The following is a 20,819-nucleotide window of genomic DNA, read 5'->3' as shown; positions in this document are numbered from 1 at the left end:
AGAGTAACTTGTAGCTAAGCTACATTTAATGGAGAGTAACTTGTAGCTTAGTTACATTTAATGGAGAGTAACTTGTAGCTTAATTACATATAATGGAGAGTAACTTGTAGTTTAGCTACATTTAATGGAGAGTAACTTGTAGTTTAGCTACATTTAATGGAGACTAACTTGTAGCTTCTTTACATATAATGGAGAGTAACTTGTAGTTTAGCTACATTTAATGGAGAGTAACTTGTAGCTAAGCTACATTTAATGGAGAGTAACTTGTAGCTTAGTTACATTTAATGGAGAGTAACTTGTAGCTTCTTTACATATAATGGAGAGTAACTTGTAGTTTAGTTACATTTAATGGAGAGTAACTTGTAGCTTAGCCACATTTAATGGAGAAGTAACTTGTAGTTTAGTTACATTTAATGGAGAGTAACTTGTAGCTTCTTTACATATAATGGAGAGTAACTTGTAGTTTGGCTACATTTAATGGAGAGTAACTTGTAGTTTGGCTACATTTAATGGAGAGTAACTTGTAGCTTCTTTACATAAAATGGAGAGTAACTTGTAGTTTAGCTACATTTAATGGAGAGTAACTTGTAGCTAAGCTACATTTAATGGAGAGTAACTTGTAGCTTAGTTACATTTAATGGAGAGTAACTTGTAGCTTCTTTACATATAATGGAGAGTAACTTGTAGTTTGGCTACACTTAATGGAGAGTAACTTGTAGTTTAGTTACATTTAATGGAGAGTAACTTGTAGTTTAGTTACATTTAATGGAGAGTAACTTGTAGTTTGGCTACATTTAATGGAGAGTAACTTGTAGTTAAGCTACATTTAATGGAGAGTAACTTGTAGCTTAGTTACATTTAATGGAGAGTAACTTGTAGCTTCTTTACATATAATGGAGAGTAACTTGTAGCTTAGTTACATTTAATGGAGAGTAACTTGTAGCTTAGCTACATTTAATGGAGAGTAACATGTCGCTTCGTTACATTTAATGGAGAGTAACTTGTAGCTTAGCTACATTTAATGGAGAGTAACTTGTAGTTTAGCTACATTTAATGGAGACTAACGTGTAGCTTAGTTACATTTAATGGAGAGTAACTTGTAGTTTAGCTACATTTAATGGAGAGTAACTTGTAGCTTAGTTACATTTAATGGAGAGTAACTTGTAACTTAGTTACATTTAATGGAGAGTAAGTTGTATTTTATTTACATTTAATGGAGAATAATTTGTAGCTTAGTTACATTTAATGGAGAGTAACTTGTAGCTTAGTTACATTTAATGGAGAGTAAGTTGTATTTTATTTACATTTAATGGAGAATAATTTGTAGCTTAGTTACATTTAATGGAGAGTAACTTGTAGCTAAGCTATATTTAATGGAGAGTAACTTGTAGCTTAGTTACATTTAATGGCGAGTAACTTGTAGCTTTGTTACATTTAATGGAGAGTAACTTGTAGTTTAGTTACATTTAATGGAGAGTAACTTGTAGCTTTGTTACATATAATGGAGAGTAACTTGTAGTTTAGCTACATTTAATGGAGAGTAACTTGTAGCTTTGTTACATATAATGGAGAGTAACTTGTAGTTTAGCTACATTTAATGGAGAGTAACTTGTAGCTTAGTTACATTTAATGGAGAGTAACTTGTAGCTTTGTTACATTTAATGGAGAGTAACTTGTAGCTTAGCTACATTTAATGGAGAGTAACTTGTAGCTTAGTTACATTTAATGGAGAGTAACTTGTAGCTTAGTTACATTTAATGGAGAGTAACTTGTAGCTTAGTTACATTTAATGGAGAGTAACTTGTAGCTTAGTTATATTTAATGGAGAGTAACTTGTAGCTTCTTTACATATAATGGAGAGTAACTTGTAGTTAAGTTACATTTAATGGAGAGTAACTTGTAGTTTAGCTACATTTAATGGAGAGTAACTTGTAATTTAGCTACATTTAATGGAGAGTAACTTGTAGCTTAGCTACATTTAATGGAGAGTAACTTGTAGCTAAGCTACATTTAATGGAGAGTAACTTTTAGCTTAGTTACATTTAATGGAGAGTAACTTGTAGCTTAGTTACATATAATGGAGAGTAACTTGTAGTTTGGCTACATTTAATGGAGAGTAACTTGTAGCTAAGCTACATTTAATGGAGAGTAACTTGTAGTTTAGTTACATTTAATGGAGAGTAACTTGTAGTTTGGCTACATTTAATGGAGAGTAACTTGTAGCTTCTTTACATATAATGGAGAGTAACTTGTAGTTTAGCTACATTTAATGGAGAGTAACTTGTAGCTTAGTTACATTTAATGGAGAGTAACTTGTAGCTTAGTTACATTTAATGGAGAGTAACTTGTAGCTTTGTTACATTTAATGGAGAGTAACTTGTAGTTTAGCTACATTTAATGGAGAGTAACTTGTAGCTTAGCTACATTTAATGGAGAGTAACTTGTAGCTGAGCTACATTTAATGGAGAGTAACTTGTAGCTTAGTTACATTTAATGGAGAGTAACTTGTAGCTTCTTTACATATAATGGAGAGTAACTTGTAGTTTGGCTACATTTAATGGAGAGTAACTTGTAGCTAAGCTACATTTAATGGAGAGTAACTTGTAGCTTAGTTACATTTAATGGAGAGTAACTTGTAGCTTCTTTACATATAATGGAGAGTAACTTGTAGCTTAGTTACATTTAATGGAGAGTAACTTGTAGCTTAGCTACATTTAATGGAGAGTAACTTGTAGCTTAGTTACATTTAATGGAGAGTAAGTTGTATTTTCTTTACATTTAATGGAGAATAATTTGTAGCTTAGTTACATTTAATGGAGAGTAACTTGTAGTTTAGCTACATTTAATGGAGAGTAACTTGTAGCTTAGTTACATTTAATGGAGAGTAACTTGTAGCTTAGTTACATTTAATGGAGAGTAACTTGTAGCTTAGTTACATTTAATGGAGAGTAACTTGTAGCTTAGTTACATTTAATGGAGAGTAAGTTGTATTTTATTTACATTTAATGGAGAATAATTTGTAGCTTAGTTACATTTAATGGAGAGTAACTTGTAGTTTAGCTACATTTAATGGAGAGTAACATGCAGCTTAGTTACATTTAATGGAGAGTAACTTGTAGCTTAGTTACATTTAATGGAGAGTAACTTGTAGCTTTGTTACATTTAATGGAGAGTAACTTGTAGCTAAGCTACATTTAATGGAGAGTAACTTGTAGCTTTGCTACATTTAATGGAGAGTAACTTGTAGTTTAGTTACATTTAATGGAGAGTAACTTGTAGCTTTGTTACATATAATGGAGAGTAACTTGTAGTTTAGCTACATTTAATGGAGAGTAACTAGTAGCTTAGTTACATTTAATGGAGAGTAACTTGTAGTTTAGCTACATTTAATGGAGAGTAACTTGTAGCTTAGTTACATTTAATGGAGATTAACTTGTAGCTTCTTTACATATAATGGAGAGTAACTTGTAGTTTGGCTACATTTAATGGAGAGTAACTTGTAGTTTAGCTACATTTAATGGAGAGTAACTTGTAGCTTCTTTACATATAATGGAGAGTAACTTGTAGTTTAGCTACATTTAATGGAGAGTAACTTGTAGCTAAGCTACATTTAATGGAGAGTAACTTGTAGCTTAGTTACATTTAATGGAGAGTAACTTGTAGCTTCTTTACATATAATGGAGAGTAACTTGTAGCTTAGTTATATTTAATGGAGAATAACTTGTAGCTTAGCTACATTTAATGGAGAGTAACTTGTAGTTTAGCTACATTTAATGGAGACTAACGTGTAGCTTAGCTACATTTAATGGAGAGTAACTTGTAGCTTAGTTACATTTAATGGAGAGTAACTTGTAGCTTAGTTACATTTAATGGAGAGTAAGTTGTATTTTATTTACATTTAATGGAGAATAATTTGTAGCTTAGTTACATTTAATGGAGAGTAACTTGTAGTTTAGCTACATTTAATGGAGAGTAACTTGTAGCTTAGTTACATTTAATGGAGAGTAACTTGTAGCTAAGCTACATTTAATGAAGAGTAACTTGTAGCTTTGTTACATTTAATGGAGAGTAACTTGTAGCTTAGTTACATTTAATGGAGAGTAACTTGTGGCTAAGCTACATTTAATGGAGAGTAACTTGTAGCTTTGTTACATTTAATGGAGAGTAACTTGTAGCTTAGCTACATTTAATGGAGAGTAACGTGTAGCTTAGTTACATTTAATGGAGAGTAACTTGTAGCTTAGTTACATTTAATGGAGAGTAAGTTGTAGCTTAGTTACATTTAATGGAGAGTAACTTGTAGTTTAGCTACATTTAATGGAGAGTAACTTGTAGCTTAGTTACATTTAATGGAGATTAACTTGTAGCTTCTTTACATTTAATGGAGAGTAACTTGTAGTTTCGCTACATTTAATGGAGAGTAACTTGTAGCTTAGTTACATTTAATGGAGAGTAACTTGTAGTTTAGTTACATTTAATGGAGACTAACGTGTAGCTAAGCTACATTTACTGGAGAGTAACTTGTAGCGTAGCTACATTTAATGGAGGGTAACTTGTAGCTTAGTTACATTTAATGGAGAGTAACTTGTAGCTTAGTTACATTTAATGGAGAGTAACTTGTAGTTTAGTTACATTTAATGGAGACTAACGTGTAGCTAAGCTACATTTACTGGAGAGTAACTTGTAGCGTAGCTACATTTAATGGAGAGTAACTTGTAGCTTAGTTACATTTAATGGAGATTAACTTGTAGCTTCTTTACATTTAATGGAGAGTAACTTGTAGTTTCGCTACATTTAATGGAGAGTAACTTGTAGCTTAGTTACATTTAATGGAGAGTAACTTGTAGTTTAGTTACATTTAATGGAGACTAACGTGTAGCTAAGCTACATTTACTGGAGAGTAACTTGTAGCGTAGCTACATTTAATGGAGGGTAACTTGTAGCTTAGTTACATTTAATGGAGAGTAACTTGTAGCGTAGCTACATTTAATGGAGGGTAACTTGTCGCTTAGTTACATTTAATGGAGAGTAACTTGTCGCTTAGTTACATTTAATGGAGAGTAACTTGTAGCTTAGTTACATTTAATGGAGAGTAACTTGTAGCTTAGCTACATTTAATGGGGAGTAACTTGTAGTTTAGCTACATTTAATGGAGAGTAACTTGTAGTTTAGCTACATTTAATGGAGAGTAACTTGTAGCTTAGTTACATTTAATGGAGAGTAACTTGTAGCGTAGCTACATTTAATGGAGAGTAACTTGTAGCATAGCTACATTTAATGGAGGGTAACTTGTAGCTTAGTTACATTTAATGGAGAGTAACTTGTAGCATAGCTACATTTAATGGAGGGTAACTTGTAGCTTAGTTACATTTAATGGAGAGTAACTAGTAGCTTAACTACATTTAATGGAGGGTAACTTGTAGCTTAGTTACATTTAATGGAGAGTAACTTGTAGCATAGCTACATTTAATGGAGGGTAACTTGTAGCTTAGTTACATTTAATGGAGAGTAACTAGTAGCTTAACTACATTTAATGGAGAGTAACTTGTAGCTTAGCTACATTTAATGGAGAGTAACTTGTAGCTGAGCTACATTTAATGGAGAGTAACTTGTAGCTTAGTTACATTTAATGGAGAGTAACTTGTAGCTTCTTTACATATAATGGAGAGTAACTTGTAGTTTGGCTACATTTAATGGAGAGTAACTTGTAGCTAAGCTACATTTAATGGAGAGTAACTTGTAGCTTAGTTACATTTAATGGAGAGTAACTTGTAGCTTCTTTACATATAATGGAGAGTAACTTGTAGCTTAGTTACATTTAATGGAGAGTAACTTGTAGCTTAGCTACATTTAATGGAGAGTAACTTGTAGCTTAGTTACATTTAATGGAGAGTAAGTTGTATTTTCTTTACATTTAATGGAGAATAATTTGTAGCTTAGTTACATTTAATGGAGAGTAACTTGTAGTTTAGCTACATTTAATGGAGAGTAACTTGTAGCTTAGTTACATTTAATGGAGAGTAACTTGTAGCTTAGTTACATTTAATGGAGAGTAACTTGTAGCTTAGTTACATTTAATGGAGAGTAACTTGTAGCTTAGTTACATTTAATGGAGAGTAAGTTGTATTTTATTTACATTTAATGGAGAATAATTTGTAGCTTAGTTACATTTAATGGAGAGTAACTTGTAGTTTAGCTACATTTAATGGAGAGTAACATGCAGCTTAGTTACATTTAATGGAGAGTAACTTGTAGCTTAGTTACATTTAATGGAGAGTAACTTGTAGCTTTGTTACATTTAATGGAGAGTAACTTGTAGCTAAGCTACATTTAATGGAGAGTAACTTGTAGCTTGGCTACATTTAATGGAGAGTAACTTGTAGTTTGGCTACATTTAATGGAGAGTAACTTGTAGTTTAGCTACATTTAATGGAGAGTAACTTGTAGCTTCTTTACATATAATGGAGAGTAACTTGTAGTTTAGCTACATTTAATGGAGAGTAACTTGTAGCTAAGCTACATTTAATGGAGAGTAACTTGTAGCTTAGTTACATTTAATGGAGAGTAACTTGTAGCTTCTTTACATATAATGGAGAGTAACTTGTAGCTTAGTTATATTTAATGGAGAATAACTTGTAGCTTAGCTACATTTAATGGAGAGTAACTTGTAGTTTAGCTACATTTAATGGAGACTAACGTGTAGCTTAGCTACATTTAATGGAGAGTAACTTGTAGCTTAGTTACATTTAATGGAGAGTAACTTGTAGCTTAGTTACATTTAATGGAGAGTAAGTTGTATTTTATTTACATTTAATGGAGAATAATTTGTAGCTTAGTTACATTTAATGGAGAGTAACTTGTAGTTTAGCTACATTTAATGGAGAGTAACTTGTAGCTTAGTTACATTTAATGGAGAGTAACTTGTAGCTAAGCTACATTTAATGAAGAGTAACTTGTAGCTTTGTTACATTTAATGGAGAGTAACTTGTAGCTTAGTTACATTTAATGGAGAGTAACTTGTGGCTAAGCTACATTTAATGGAGAGTAACTTGTTGCTTTGTTACATTTAATGGAGAGTAACTTGTAGCTTAGCTACATTTAATGGAGAGTAACTTGTAGCTTAGTTACATTTAATGGAGAGTAACTTGTAGCTTAGTTACATTTAATGGAGAGTAACTTGTAGTTTAGCTACATTTAATGGAGAGTAACTTGTAGCTTAGTAACATTTAATGGAGAATAATTTGTAGCTTAGTTACATTTAATGGAGAGTAACTTGTAGTTTAGCTACATTCAATGGAGAGTAACTTGTAGCTAAGCTATATTTAATGGAGAGTAACTTGTAGCTTAGTTACATTTAATGGAGAGTAACTTGTAGCTAAGCTACATTTAATGGAGAGTAACTTGTAGTTTAGTTACATTTAATGGAGAGTAACTTGTAGCTTTGTTACATATAATGGAGAGTAACTTGTAGTAGCTACATTTAATGGAGAGTAACTTGTAGCTTCGTTACATTTAATGGAGAGTAACTTGTAGCTCAGTTACATTTAATGGAGAGTAACTTGTAGCTTAGTTACATTTAATGGAGATTAACTTGTAGCTTCTTTACATTTAATGGAGAGTAACTTGTAGTTTCGCTACATTTAATGGAGAGTAACTTGTAGCTTAGTTACATTTAATGGAGAGTAACTTGTAGTTTAGTTACATTTAATGGAGACTAACGTGTAGCTAAGCTACATTTACTGGAGAGTAACTTGTAGCGTAGCTACATTTAATGGAGGGTAACTTGTAGCTTAGTTACATTTAATGGAGAGTAACTTGTAGCGTAGCTACATTTAATGGAGGGTAACTTGTCGCTTAGTTACATTTAATGGAGAGTAACTTGTCGCTTAGTTACATTTAATGGAGAGTAACTTGTAGCTTAGTTACATTTAATGGAGAGTAACTTGTAGCTTAGTTACATTTAATGGAGAGTAACTAGTAGCTTAACTACATTTAATGGAGAGTAACTTGTAGCTTAACTACATTTAATGGGAGGTAACTTGTAGCTTAGTTACATTTAATGGGGAGTAACTTGTAGCTTAGTTACATTTAATGTTGAGTAACTTGTATCTTAGTTACATTTAATGGGAGTAACTTGTATCTTAGTTACATTTAATGGAGAGTAAGTTGTATTTTATTTACATTTAATGGAGAATAATTTGTAGCTTAGTTACATTTAATGGACAGTAATTCGTAGCTTAGTTACATTTAATGGCAAGTAATTTGTAGCTTAGTTCCATGTAACAAATGGAACAAATGTGTATGTTGAGAGAGTGTTTGTGCCACAGGGAGCTGGCTGCACTGCGCTCGTGGTTGCAGTGGTGGCCAGGAAGCTGGAGCTGACCAAGGCAGAGAAGCACGTCCACAACTTCATGATGGACACGCAACTCTGCAAACGAGTGAGTGAACAAAAGCATCGTACTTGGCTTTGAGTCCAACTCACATTTAAACACGCTTGTTTTCAAAAGTGTGTGAAATATTGAATATAGCATGGCAATCTATACACCAGTGTTGTACGGTTTACCGGTATTAGTATAGTACCGCGATACTAATGAATCATATTCGGTACTATACCGCCTCTGAAAAGTACCGTATTTTTTAGCATCAAAAAATCTTCTTTCATACGTTCATAAACTCAGCAAAATGTGGTTTTACAGGTGAAGAACACAGCTGTCAATGTTGATGAAAAATCCATGGATTAGCTGCACCGTTTTTGTAAGCCGCAGGGTTCCAAGCGTAGGAAAAAAGTAAAATGTATTGACATACACCCGTACACTCGAGGAGCGGACCGCATGAAGTATGAATGTATGTGGTTTTACAGGTGAAGAACACAGCTGCCAATGTACTTTTGATGAAAAATCCATAAATTAGCCGCACCGTTTTTGTAAGCCGCAGGATTCAAAGCGTAGGGAAAATGTAAATATATTGAGATGCACCCGTATGCCTGAGGAGCGACTAAATTGATGTGGTTTTACAGGTGACGAACACAGCTGCAAATGTCGATGAAAAATCCATAAGTTAGCCGCACCGATTTTATTAGCTGCAGGGTTCAAAGCGTAGGGGAAAAGTAAATATCTTTAGATGCACCCATGCCCCTGAGGAGCGTCTAAATTGATTTGGTTTCACAGGTGAATAACACAGCTGCCAATGTACTTTTGACGAAAAATCCATAAATTAGCCACACCGCTTTTTGTAAGCCGCAGGGCTCAAAGCGTAGGTAAAAAGTGAATGTATTGAGATACACCCCTAGACCTGAGGAGCGACTAAATTGATGTGGTTTTACAGGTGAAGAGCACAGCTGCCAATGTACTTTTGATAAAAAAAATCCCCCAAAATTAGCCGCATCGTTTTTGTAAGCCGCAGGTCCCAAAGCGTAGGGAACAAAGTATGTAGTTTCACAGGTGAAGAACACAGCTGCCAATGTACTTTTGATGAAAAATTTAGAAAGTAGGCGCATCATTTTTGTAAGCAGCAGGTCTCAAAGCGTGGGGGGAAGAAAGAAGTGGTTTTACAGGTGAAAATTACAGCTGCCAATGTACTTTTGATTAAAAAAAATGTAATAAGCCGCATCATTTTTGTAAGCCGCAGGTCTCAAAGCGTAGGGGGAAAAAATTATTGATATAGTTTCACAGGTGAAGAACACAGTTGCCAATGTACTTTTGATGAAAAAACTGTAAATTAGCCGCACCGTTTTTGTAAGCCGCAGGTCTCAAAGCGTAGGGAAAAAACCCATTAAATTGATGTGGTTTCAAAGGTGAAGAACACAGCTGCCAATGCACTTTTGATTAAAACATTTTAAATAAGCCGCATCGTTTTTGTAAGCCGCGGGTCTCAAAGCGTAGGGGGGAAAAATAATTGATGTGTTTTCACAGGCGAAGAACACAGCTGCCAATGTACTTTTGATATCAAAGTGTTAAATAAGCCGCATCAGTTTTGTAGGCCGCAGGTCTCAAAGCATAGGGTGAAAAAATTATTGATGTAGTTTTACAGGTGAAAAGCACAGCTGCAAATGTACTTTTGATGAAAAACTTATAAATTAGCCGCATCGTTTTTGTAAGCCGCAGGTCTCAAAGCGTAGGACAAAAAAACATATTGATGTAGTTTCACAGGTGAACACAGCTGCCAATGTACTTTTAATTTAAAAAAATTTAAAAAGCCGCAGGTCTCAAAGCGTAGGGAAAAATAAAATAATTGATGAGGTTTCACAGGTGAAGAACACAGCTGCCAATGCACTTTTAATGAAAAAATTATAAATTAGCTTCATCGTTTTTTTGTAAGCCGCAGGTCTCAAAGCGTAGGGAAAAAAACATTAAATTGATGTGGTTTCACAGGTGAATAACACAGCTGCCAATGTACTTTTGATTTTAAAAAATGTAATAAGCCGCATCGTTTTTGTAAGGCGCAGGTCTCAAAGCGTAGGGAAAAAAACCCATTAAATTGATGTGGTTTCACAGGTGAAGAACACAGCTGCAAATGTACTTTTGATGAAAAATCAAAAAAATTAGCCGCACCGTTTTTGTAAGCCGCAGGTCTCAAAGCGTAGGGAAAAAAATAATTGATGTAGTTTCACAGGTGAAAAACACAGCTGCCAATGTACTTTTGATGAAAAATTTTGAAATTAGCCGCATCATTTTTGTAAGCAGCAGGTCTCAAAGCGTAGGGGAAAAAACATATTGATGTAGTTTTTACAGGTGAAGAACACAGCTGCCAATGTACTTTTAATGAAAAAATTATAAATTAGCTTCATCGTTTTTTTGTAAGCCGCAGGTCTCAAAGCGTAGGGAAAAAAACATTCAATTGATGTGGTTTTACAGGTGAAGAACACAGCTGCCAATGTACTTTTGATTTTAAAAAATGTAATAAGCCGCATCGTTTTTGTAAGGCGCAGGTCTCAAAGCGTAGGGAAAAAAAACATTAAATTGATGTGGTTTCACAGGTGAAGAACACAGCTGCAAATGTACTTTTGATGAAAAATCAAAAAAATTAGCCGCACCGTTTTTGTAAGCCGCAGGTCTCAAAGCGTAGGGAAAAAAATAATTGATGTAGTTTCACAGGTGAAAAACACAGCTGCCAATGTACTTTTGATGAAAAATTTTGAAATTAGCCGCATCATTTTTGTAAGCAGCAGGTCTCAAAGCGTAGGGGAAAAAACATATTGATGTAGTTTTTACAGGTGAAGAACACAGCTGCCAATGTACTTTTAATGAAAAAATTATAAATTAGCTTCATCGTTTTTTTGTAAGCCGCAGGTCTCAAAGCGTAGGGAAAAAAACATTCAATTGATGTGGTTTTACAGGTGAAGAACACAGCTGCCAATGTACTTTTGATTTTAAAAAATGTAATAAGCCGCATCGTTTTTGTAAGGCGCAGGTCTCAAAGCGTAGGGAAAAAAAACATTAAATTGATGTGGTTTCACAGGTGAAGAACACAGCTGCAAATGTACTTTTGATGAAAAATAAAAAAAATTAGCCGCACCGTTTTTGTAAGCCGCAGGTCTCAAAGCGTAGGGAAAAAAATAATTGATGTAGTTTCACAGGTGAAGAACACAGCTGCCAATGTACTTTTGATGAAAAATTTTGAAATTAGCCGCATCATTTTTGTAAGCAGCAGGTCTCAAAGCGTAGGGGAAAAAAACATATTGATGTAGTTTCACAGGTGAAGAACACAGCTGCCAATGTACTTTTGATTTAAAAAAATTAAATAAGCCGCAGGTCTCAAAGCGTAGGGAAAAATAAAATAATTGATGAGGTTTCACAGGTGAAGAACACAGCTGCCAATATACTTTTAATGAAAAAATTATAAATTAGCTTCATCGTTTTTTTGTAAGCCGCAGGTCTCAAAGCGTAGGGAAAAAAACATTCAATTGATGTGGTTTTACAGGTGAAGAACACAGCTGCCAATGTACTTTTGATTTTAAAAAATGTAATAAGCCGCATCGTTTTTGTAAGGCGCAGGTCTCAAAGCGTAGGGAAAAAAACATTAAATTGATGTGGTTTCACAGGTGAAGAACACAGCTGCAAATGTACTTTTGATGAAAAAAAATAAAAAATTAGCCGCACCGTTTTTGTAAGCCGCAGGTCTCAAAGCGTAGGGAAAAAAATAATTGATGTAGTTTCACAGGTGAAGAACACAGCTGCCAATGTACTTTTGATGAAAAATTTTGAAATTAGCCGCATCATTTTTGTAAGCAGCAGGTCTCAAAGCGTCGGGGAAAAAAACATATTGATGTAGTTTCACAGGTGAAGAACACAGCTGCCAATGTACTTTTGATTTAAAAAAATTAAATAAGCCGCAGGTCTCAAAGCGTAGGGAAAAATAAAATAATTGATGAGGTTTCACAGGTGAAGAACACAGCTGCCAATGTACTTTTAATGAAAAAATTATAAATTAGCTTCATCGTTTTTTTGTAAGCAGCAGGTCTCAAAGCGTAGGGAAAAAAACATTCAATTGATGTGGTTTTACAGGTGAAGAACACAGCTGCCAATGTACTTTTAATGAAAAAATTATAAATTAGCTTCATCGTTTTTTGTAAGCCGCAGGTCTCAAAGCGTAGGGAAAAAAACATTAAATTGATGTGGTTTCACAGGTGAATAACACAGCTGCCAATGTACTTTTGATTTTAAAAAATGTAATAAGCCGCATCGTTTTTGTAAGGCGCAGGTCTCAAAGCGTAGGGAAAAAAAACATTAAATTGATGTGGTTTCACAGGTGAAGAACACAGCTGCAAATGTACTTTTGATGAAAAATTAAAAAAATTAGCCGCACCGTTTTTGTAAGCCGCAGGTCTCAAAGCGTAGGGAAAAAAATAATTGATGTAGTTTCACAGGTGAAGAACACAGCTGCCAATGTACTTTTGATGAAAAATTTTGAAATTAGCCGCATCATTTTTGTAAGCAGCAGGTCTCAAAGCGTAGGGGAAAAAAACATATTGATGTAGTTTCACAGGTGAAGAACACAGCTGCCAATGTACTTTTAATGAAAAAATTATAAATTAGCTTCATCGTTTTTTTGTAAGCCGCAGGTCTCAAAGCGTAGGGAAAAAAACATTAAATTGATGTGGTTTCACAGGTGAAGAACACAGCTGCCAATGTACTTTTGATTTTAAAAAATGTAATAAGCCGCATCGTTTTTGTAAGGCGCAGGTCTCAAAGCGTAGGGAAAAAAAACATTAAATTGATGTGGTTTCACAGGTGAAGAACACAGCTGCAAATGTACTTTTGATGAAAAATTTAAAAAAATTAGCCGCACCGTTTTTGTAAGCCGCAGGTCTCAAAGCGTAGGGAAAAAAATAATTGATGTAGTTTCACAGGTGAAGAACACAGCTGCCAATGTACTTTTGATGAAAATTTTGAAATTAGCCGCATCATTTTTGTAAGCAGCAGGTCTCAAAGCGTAGGGGAAAAAAACATATTGATGTAGTTTCACAGGTGAAGAACACTGCTGCCAATGTACTTTTGATTAAAAAAAATTAAATAAGCCGCAGGTCCCAAAGCGTAGGGAAAAATAAAATAATTGATGAGGTTTCACAGGTGAAGAACACAGCTGCCAATGTACTTTTAATGAAAAAATTATAAATTAGCTTCATCGTTTTTTTGTAAGCCGCAGGTCTCAAAGCGTAGGGAAAAAAACATTCAATTGATGTTGTTTTACAGGTGAAGAACACAGCTGCCAATGTACTTTTGATTTAAAAAAATGTAATAAGCCGCATCGTTTTTGTAAGCCGCAGGTCTCAAAGCATAGGGAAAAATAAAATAATTGATGTGGTTTCACAGGTGAAGAAGACAGCCGCCAATGTACTTTTAATTAAACATTTTTGAATAAGCCGCATCGTTTTTGTAAGCCGCAGGGAAAAATAAAATAATTGATGTGGTTTCACAGGTGAAGAACACAGCTGCCAATGTACTTTTGATGAAAAAATTATAAATTAGCTGCATCGTTTTTTGTATGCCGCAGAGTTCAAAGCGTAGGGAAAAAAATATTGATGTAGTTTCACAGGTGAAGAACACAGCTGCCAATGTACTTGTGATTAAAATTTTTTAAATAAGACGCATCGCTTTTGTAAGCCGCAGGTCTCAAAGCGTAGGGAAAAATAAAATAATTGATGTGGTTTCACAGGTGAAGAAGACAGCCGCCAATGTACTTTTAATTAAACATTTTTGAATAAGCCGCATCGTTTTTGTAAGCCGCAGGTTTCAAAGCGTAGGGAAAAATAAAATAATTGATGTGGTTTTACAGGTGAAGATCACAGATGCCAATGTACTTTTGATGAAAAAATTATAAATTAGCTGCATCGTTTTTTGTATGCCGCAGAGTTCAAAGCGTAGGGAAAAAAATATTGATGTAGTTTCACAGGTGAAGAACACAGCTGCCAATGTACTTGTGATTAAAAATTTTTAAATAAGACGCATCGCTTTTGTAAGCCGCAGGTCTCAAAGCGTAGGGAAAAATAAAATAATTGATGTGGTTTCACAGGTGAAGAAGACAGCCGCCAATGTACTTTTAATTAAACATTTTTGAATAAGCCGCATCGTTTTTGTAAGCCGCAGGTTTCAAAGCGTAGGGAAAAATAAAATAATTGATGTGGTTTTACAGGTGAAGATCACAGATGCCAATGTACTTTTGATGAAAAAATTATAAATTAGCTGCATCGTTTTTTGTATGCCGCAGAGTTCAAAGCGTAGGGAAAAAAATATTGATGTAGTTTCACAGGTGAAGAACACAGCTGCCAATGTACTTGTGATTAAAATTTTTTAAATAAGACGCATCGCTTTTGTAAGCCGCAGGTCTCAAAGCGTAGGGAAAAATAAAATAATTGATGTGGTTTCACAGGTGAAGAAGACAGCCGCCAATGTACTTTTAATTAAACATTTTTGAATAAGCCGCATCGTTTTTGTAAGCCGCAGGTTTCAAAGCGTAGGGAAAAATAAAATAATTGATGTGGTTTTACAGGTGAAGATCACAGCCGCCAATGTACTTTTAATTAAACATTTTTGAATAAGTTGCATCGTTTTTGTAAGCCGCAGGTCTCAAAGCCTAGGGAAAAATAAAACAATTGATGTGGTTTCACAGGTGAAGAACACAGCTGCCAATGTACTTTTGATTCAAAAAAATGTAATAAGCCGCATCGTTTTTGTAAGCCGCAGGTCTCAAAGCGTAGGGGAAAAAACATTAAATTGATGCGGTTTTACAGGTGAAGAACACAGCTGCCAATGTACTTTTGATTAAAAAACTTTAAATAAGACGCATCGCTTTTGTAAGCCGCAGGTTTCAAAGCCGAGGGAAAAATAAAATAATTGATGTGGTTTCACAGGTGAAGAAGACAGCCGCCAATGTACTTTTAATTAAACATTTTAAATAAGCCGCATCATTTTTGAAAGCCGCAGGTCTCAAAGCGTAGGGAAAAATAAAATAATTGATGTGGTTTCACAGGTGAAGAAAACAGCCGCCAATGTACTTTTAATGAAACATTTTTGAATAAGCCGCATTGTTTTTGTAAGCCGGAGGTCTCAAAGCGTAGGGAAAAATAATACAATTGATGTGGTTCCATAAGTGAAGAACACAGCTGCCAATGTACTTTTAATTAAACATTTTTGGATAAGCCGCATCGTTTTTGTAAGCCGCAGGTTTCAAAGCATAGGGAAAAATAAAACAATTGATGTGGTTTCACAGGTGAAGAACACAGCTGCCAGTGTACTTTTGATAAAAAAAAATGTAATAAGCCGCATCGTTTTTGTAAGCCGCAGGTCTCAAAGCGTAGGGGGAAAAAACATTAAATTGATGTGGTTTTACAGGTGAAGAAGACAGCCGCCAATGTACTTTTAATAAAAAAATTTTGAATAAGCTGCATCGTTTTTGTAAGCCGCAGGTTTCAAAGCATAGGGAAAAATAAAACAATTGATGTGGTTCCACAGGTGAAGAACACAGCTGCCAATGTACTTTTGTTTCAAAAAAATGTAATAAGCCGCATCGTTTTTGTAAGCCGCAGGTCTCAAAGCGTAGGGAAAAAACAAACAAACATTAAATTGATGTGGTTTCACAGGTGAAGAACACAGCTGCCAATGTACTCAGGGAAACATGGCTCATCTACAAACACACCAAGCTGGTGAAGAAGATCGATCACGCCAAGGTGCGGAAACACCAACGCAAGTTCCTGCAAGCCATCCACCAGTAAGTCCTGCGCCTTTGACATCCTTACAATGCTCACTTTTAGGGGTGAACGTACAAGAATCATCATTCCTGTGACACACACACACACACACACACACACACACACACTATTGTAATGGTCCTCCCCAGCCCCCCTCCCTCTCCTCCCCCCCCCTCCCCCCCCCGACGCCCTTTGACCCCACAGTGAGAAGTGTGAAGGTCGCAGTGAATGTCGTGGAGTTAAAACTGTACTGTCTTCTGTCTTTTGTTTTGCTCGATCACCGCAGAGCTCAGAAGTAAGTTGAGTCTTCTATGTCTCCTCCTCCTGTCTCCTCCTCTCTCCTCCATGTCTGCCTCTGACGTGCATGAACAGAGTGTTTGTTGCCCGGAGAAGAAGGGGAAAACTCCCCCCACCCCCCACAAAAAAAAGTGCTGAATGCAGATTTGGTTGTTTTTTTGGTTTGGACTCGAGTGTGGCGTTCCATCGACTTCTCTCTCTCTCTCTCTGCCATCCTCGTTGAATGGAATGAAACTTAAACCATGTTGATAGTGGAAGCTTGTTTGAGAAAAGCGTGTGAAAGACAAAAAAAAAAAAAAGGCATCTTGCAGAGAATGAGCTTGAGCTTTGTGGGCCTGACCAGCGGTTCATATTCATCTCCAACGTCCTGTTTAATGTTTGCCCATGATTAATATAGCTGCTCTGGAGGCTATATTAACCTGCATCATTGTGCACTCCCACTTAACACACACACACACACACACACACACACACACGTACACACACACACATGCACACGCACTTCCGAATAATGCCTACCTCTTTAGGACCACCCTTTCTAGATATATAAAGATGTGTATTTACAACATTAATAATATATACATGCTATGCAAACATAAAAAAGCTTGTTGTGAAAAATGAGTTGGAATTTCACAAGAAAAATGTCACAATTTCACAAGAAAAACTCGGACTGTTGGCAGTATAACAATAAAAGTCGTCATTTTACAAAAAAAAACTGAACATTTGTGCAATATTACGATAAAAGTTGGAATTTTACGCAACGAGAGACGCAATTTTACAAAAAAAAACGCTTAAAATGTTGGCAATTTTATGAAAAGAGTCGTCATTTTACTCGACAAAACTCACAATTTTATAAGAGGACTTTAAAAATGTTGGCAGTATTACAATAATGTTTGGTATTTAACAAAAGTCATCAATTTACTAAAAAAAATTGTCACTGTTTTACAAGAACGACAAAAAAATTGGCAATATTGTGATAAAAGTCGAAATTTTATATGACAAATGTCACCATTTTGCATGACAAATTAATTGTTTTACTACATAAAGTAATATTTTACAAGAAAATATTGCAATATTACAGAAACATAAAGAATATGAGAAATTATTGCCAATTTTTTTTTTTTTTTAATTGACACATTGTGAGAAAAAGACTGCTTTTAGTTCATTTATTTAATTTGTATTTTTTTTTTTTTGTAATTGGTTTTTAATCTTCATTATTTACATCAAGTTATGACAGTATGTCTTTATATACTTTTTTTTTTTAATCATTATTATTAATTTTGGCCAAAGGGGGCGCATTTCAATTTCTTGCACACACTTGTTATTTCATATGTTGACCAGAGGGGGAGCACTTTTAAAAGTGACACACAGTCAATATAAAAAAATCCCTCCTTTTTGGTACCACCCTCATTTTGACCACCAGGGGTGCAAATGAGACATTCTCTATTAGATGCAATGGTTTTCCGTATTGGGACCATGATTTATGTCATCACTTGTTCACACCTCCTCATATGGAAGCTACTTTTTTTGTTGGTGTCTCAAGAAGGGGAGAAATACAAGAACACACACACACACACACACACACACACAGACACACACATTCTTGTATTTGTACTTTCTTGAGACCTCTGAAAAATGCCTACCTCTTTAGGACCACCCTTACTAGATATATAAAGATGTGTATTTACAACATTAATAATATATACATACTATGCAAATATAAAAAAGCTTGTTGTGAAAAATGAGTTGGAATTTCACAAGAAAAAGGTCACAATTTCACGAGAAAAACTCGGAATGTTGGCAGTATAACAATAAAGGTCGTCATTTTACAAGAAAAACTGAACTTTTGTGCAATATTATGATAAAAGTTGGAATTTTACGCAATGAGGGACGCAATTTTACAAAAAAACGCTTAAAATGTTGGCAATTTTATGAAAAGAGTCGTCATTTTACTCAACAAAACTCACAATTTTATAAGAGGACTTTAAAATGTTGGAAGTATTACAATAATGTTTGGACTTTAACTTGGCAAAAATAATGACAAAAGTCATCATTTTACTAAAAAAAAATTGTCACTGTTTTACAAGAATGACAAAAAAATTGGCAATATTGTGATGAAAGTCGGAATTTTATATGACAAATGTCACCATTTTGCATTAAAAATGAACTGTTTTACTACATAAAGTCATATTTTACAAGAAAATATTGCAATATTACAGAAACAGAAAGAATATGAGAAACTGCTGCCAATTTTATTTAAAAAAAAAAAATTGACACATTGTGAGAAAAAGACTACTTTTAGTTAATTTATTTAATTTGTATTTTTTGTTTGTAATTGGTTTTTAATCTTCATTATTTACTTCAAGTTATGACAGTATGTCTCTATATACTTTTTAAAAAATTATTATTATTAATTTTGGCCAAAGGGGGCGCATTTCAATATCTTACACACACTTGTTATTTCATATGTTGACCAGAGGGGGAGCACTTTTAAAAGCGACACACAGTCAATATAAAAAAATCCCTCCTTTTTGGGACCACCCTCATTTTGACCACCAGGGGTGCAAATGAGACATTCTCTATTAGATGCATTGGTTTTCCGTATTGGGACCATGATTTATGTCATCACTTGTTCACACCTCCTCATATGGAAGCTACTTTTTTTGTTGGTGTCTCAAGAAGGGGATAAATACAAGAACACAAACACACACACACACACACACACACACACACACATTCTTGTATTTTGTACTTTCTTGAGACCTTCGAATAATGTCTACCTCTTTAGAACCACCCTTTCTAGATATATAAAGATGTGTATTTACAACATTAATAATATATACATGCTATGATCACATAAAAAAGCTTGTGGTGAAAAATGAGTTGGAATTTCACAAGAAAAAGGTCACAATTTCACAAGAAAAACTCGGACTGTTGGCAGTATAACAATAAAAGTCGTCATTTTACAAAAAAAACTGAACATTTGTGCAATATTACGATAAAAGTTGGAATTTTACGCAACGAGAGACGCAATTTTACAAAAAAAAAACGCTTAAAATGTTGGCAATTTTATGAAAAGAGTCGTCATTTTACTCGACAAAACTCACAATTTTACAAGAGGACTTTTAAAATGTTGTCAGTATTACAATAATGTTTGGTATTTAACAAAAGTCATCAATTTACTAAAAAAAATTGTCACTGTTTTACAAGAACGCCAAAAAAATTGGCAATATTGTGATAAAAGTCGGAATTTTATATGACAAATGCCACCATTTTGCATTATAAATTAACTGTTTTACTACATAAAGTAATATTTTACAAGAAAATATTGCAATATTACAGAAACAGAAAGAATATGAGAAATTATTGCCAATTTTTTTTTTTTTTAAATTGACACATTGTGAGAAAAAGACTGCTTTTAGTTAATTTATTTAATTTGTATTTTTTTTTTTTTTTGTAATTGGTTTTTAATCTTCATTATTTACATCAAGTTATGACAGTATGTCTCTATATACTTTTTTTTTTTAATTATTATTATTAATTTTGGCCCAAGGGGGCGCATTTCAATATCTTACACACACTTGTTATTTCATATGTTGACCAGAGGGGGAGCACTTTTAAAAGCGACACACAGTCAATATAAAAAAATCCCTCCTTTTTGGGACCACCCTCATTTTGACCACCAGGGGTGCAAATGAGACATTCTCTATTAGATGCAATGGTTTTCTGTATTGGGACCATGATTTATGTCATCACTTGTTCACACCTCCTCATATGGAAGCTACTTTTCCTTGTTGATGTCTCAAGAAGGGTAGAAATACAAGAACACGCACACACACACACACACACACACACACACACACACACACACACACACACACACACTAAAGTAACAATCTCATGAGGTTAAAAAAGTGTGAATATTTTCCTTTACAATGACAAAATATTATTTTAAGACGCGCGGAAAATACCACAGATTTAAGGAAGAAACATAAACAGCCACTCTTTTATTTATTAGTACTCAAAATGTGAATTAAAGTCGCAGTAGAGTGGAAAAACAAGTTGACTTTATACAAAACCCAAAACCAGTGAAGTTGGCACAAATAGACTGCAAAGACAAGATATGTAATGTTCCAACTGAGAAACTTAATGGTTTTTTTTGCAAATAATTATTAACTTAGAATTTAATGGCAGCAAGACAGTTGTCACAGGGGCATTTTTACCACTGTGTTACATGGCCTTTCCTTTTAACAACACTCAGTAAAGGTTTGGGAACTGAGGAGACACATTTTTTAAGCTTCTCAGGTGGAATTCTTTCCCATTCTTGCTTGATGTA

At 34.3% G+C, this 20,819-nt stretch overlaps 1 protein-coding gene across 1 annotated transcript in view; it reads left to right on the top strand.

Annotated features, from left to right (window-relative positions):
• The window catches only part of kcnn1a (potassium intermediate/small conductance calcium-activated channel, subfamily N, member 1a), a 339,162-nt gene that overhangs the window by 271,900 nt on the left and 46,443 nt on the right, over positions 1 to 20,819 (top strand). Inside the window, exons 6-7 of the mRNA XM_072912872.1 lie at positions 8,328 to 8,438; positions 16,079 to 16,206. Of these exons, the coding sequence (XP_072768973.1) occupies positions 8,328 to 8,438; positions 16,079 to 16,206 (239 nt within the window). The remainder of the gene's footprint in view (positions 1 to 8,327; positions 8,439 to 16,078; positions 16,207 to 20,819) is intronic.

Source organism: Nerophis lumbriciformis, linkage group LG03 (genome assembly GCF_033978685.3).
Source record: "Nerophis lumbriciformis linkage group LG03, RoL_Nlum_v2.1, whole genome shotgun sequence".
In the NCBI taxonomy this organism is placed as follows: Eukaryota; Metazoa; Chordata; class Actinopteri; order Syngnathiformes; family Syngnathidae; genus Nerophis; species Nerophis lumbriciformis.
The sequence above is the reverse complement of the archived record's forward strand: the minus strand, read 5'-3'. Positions and strand labels throughout refer to the sequence as shown.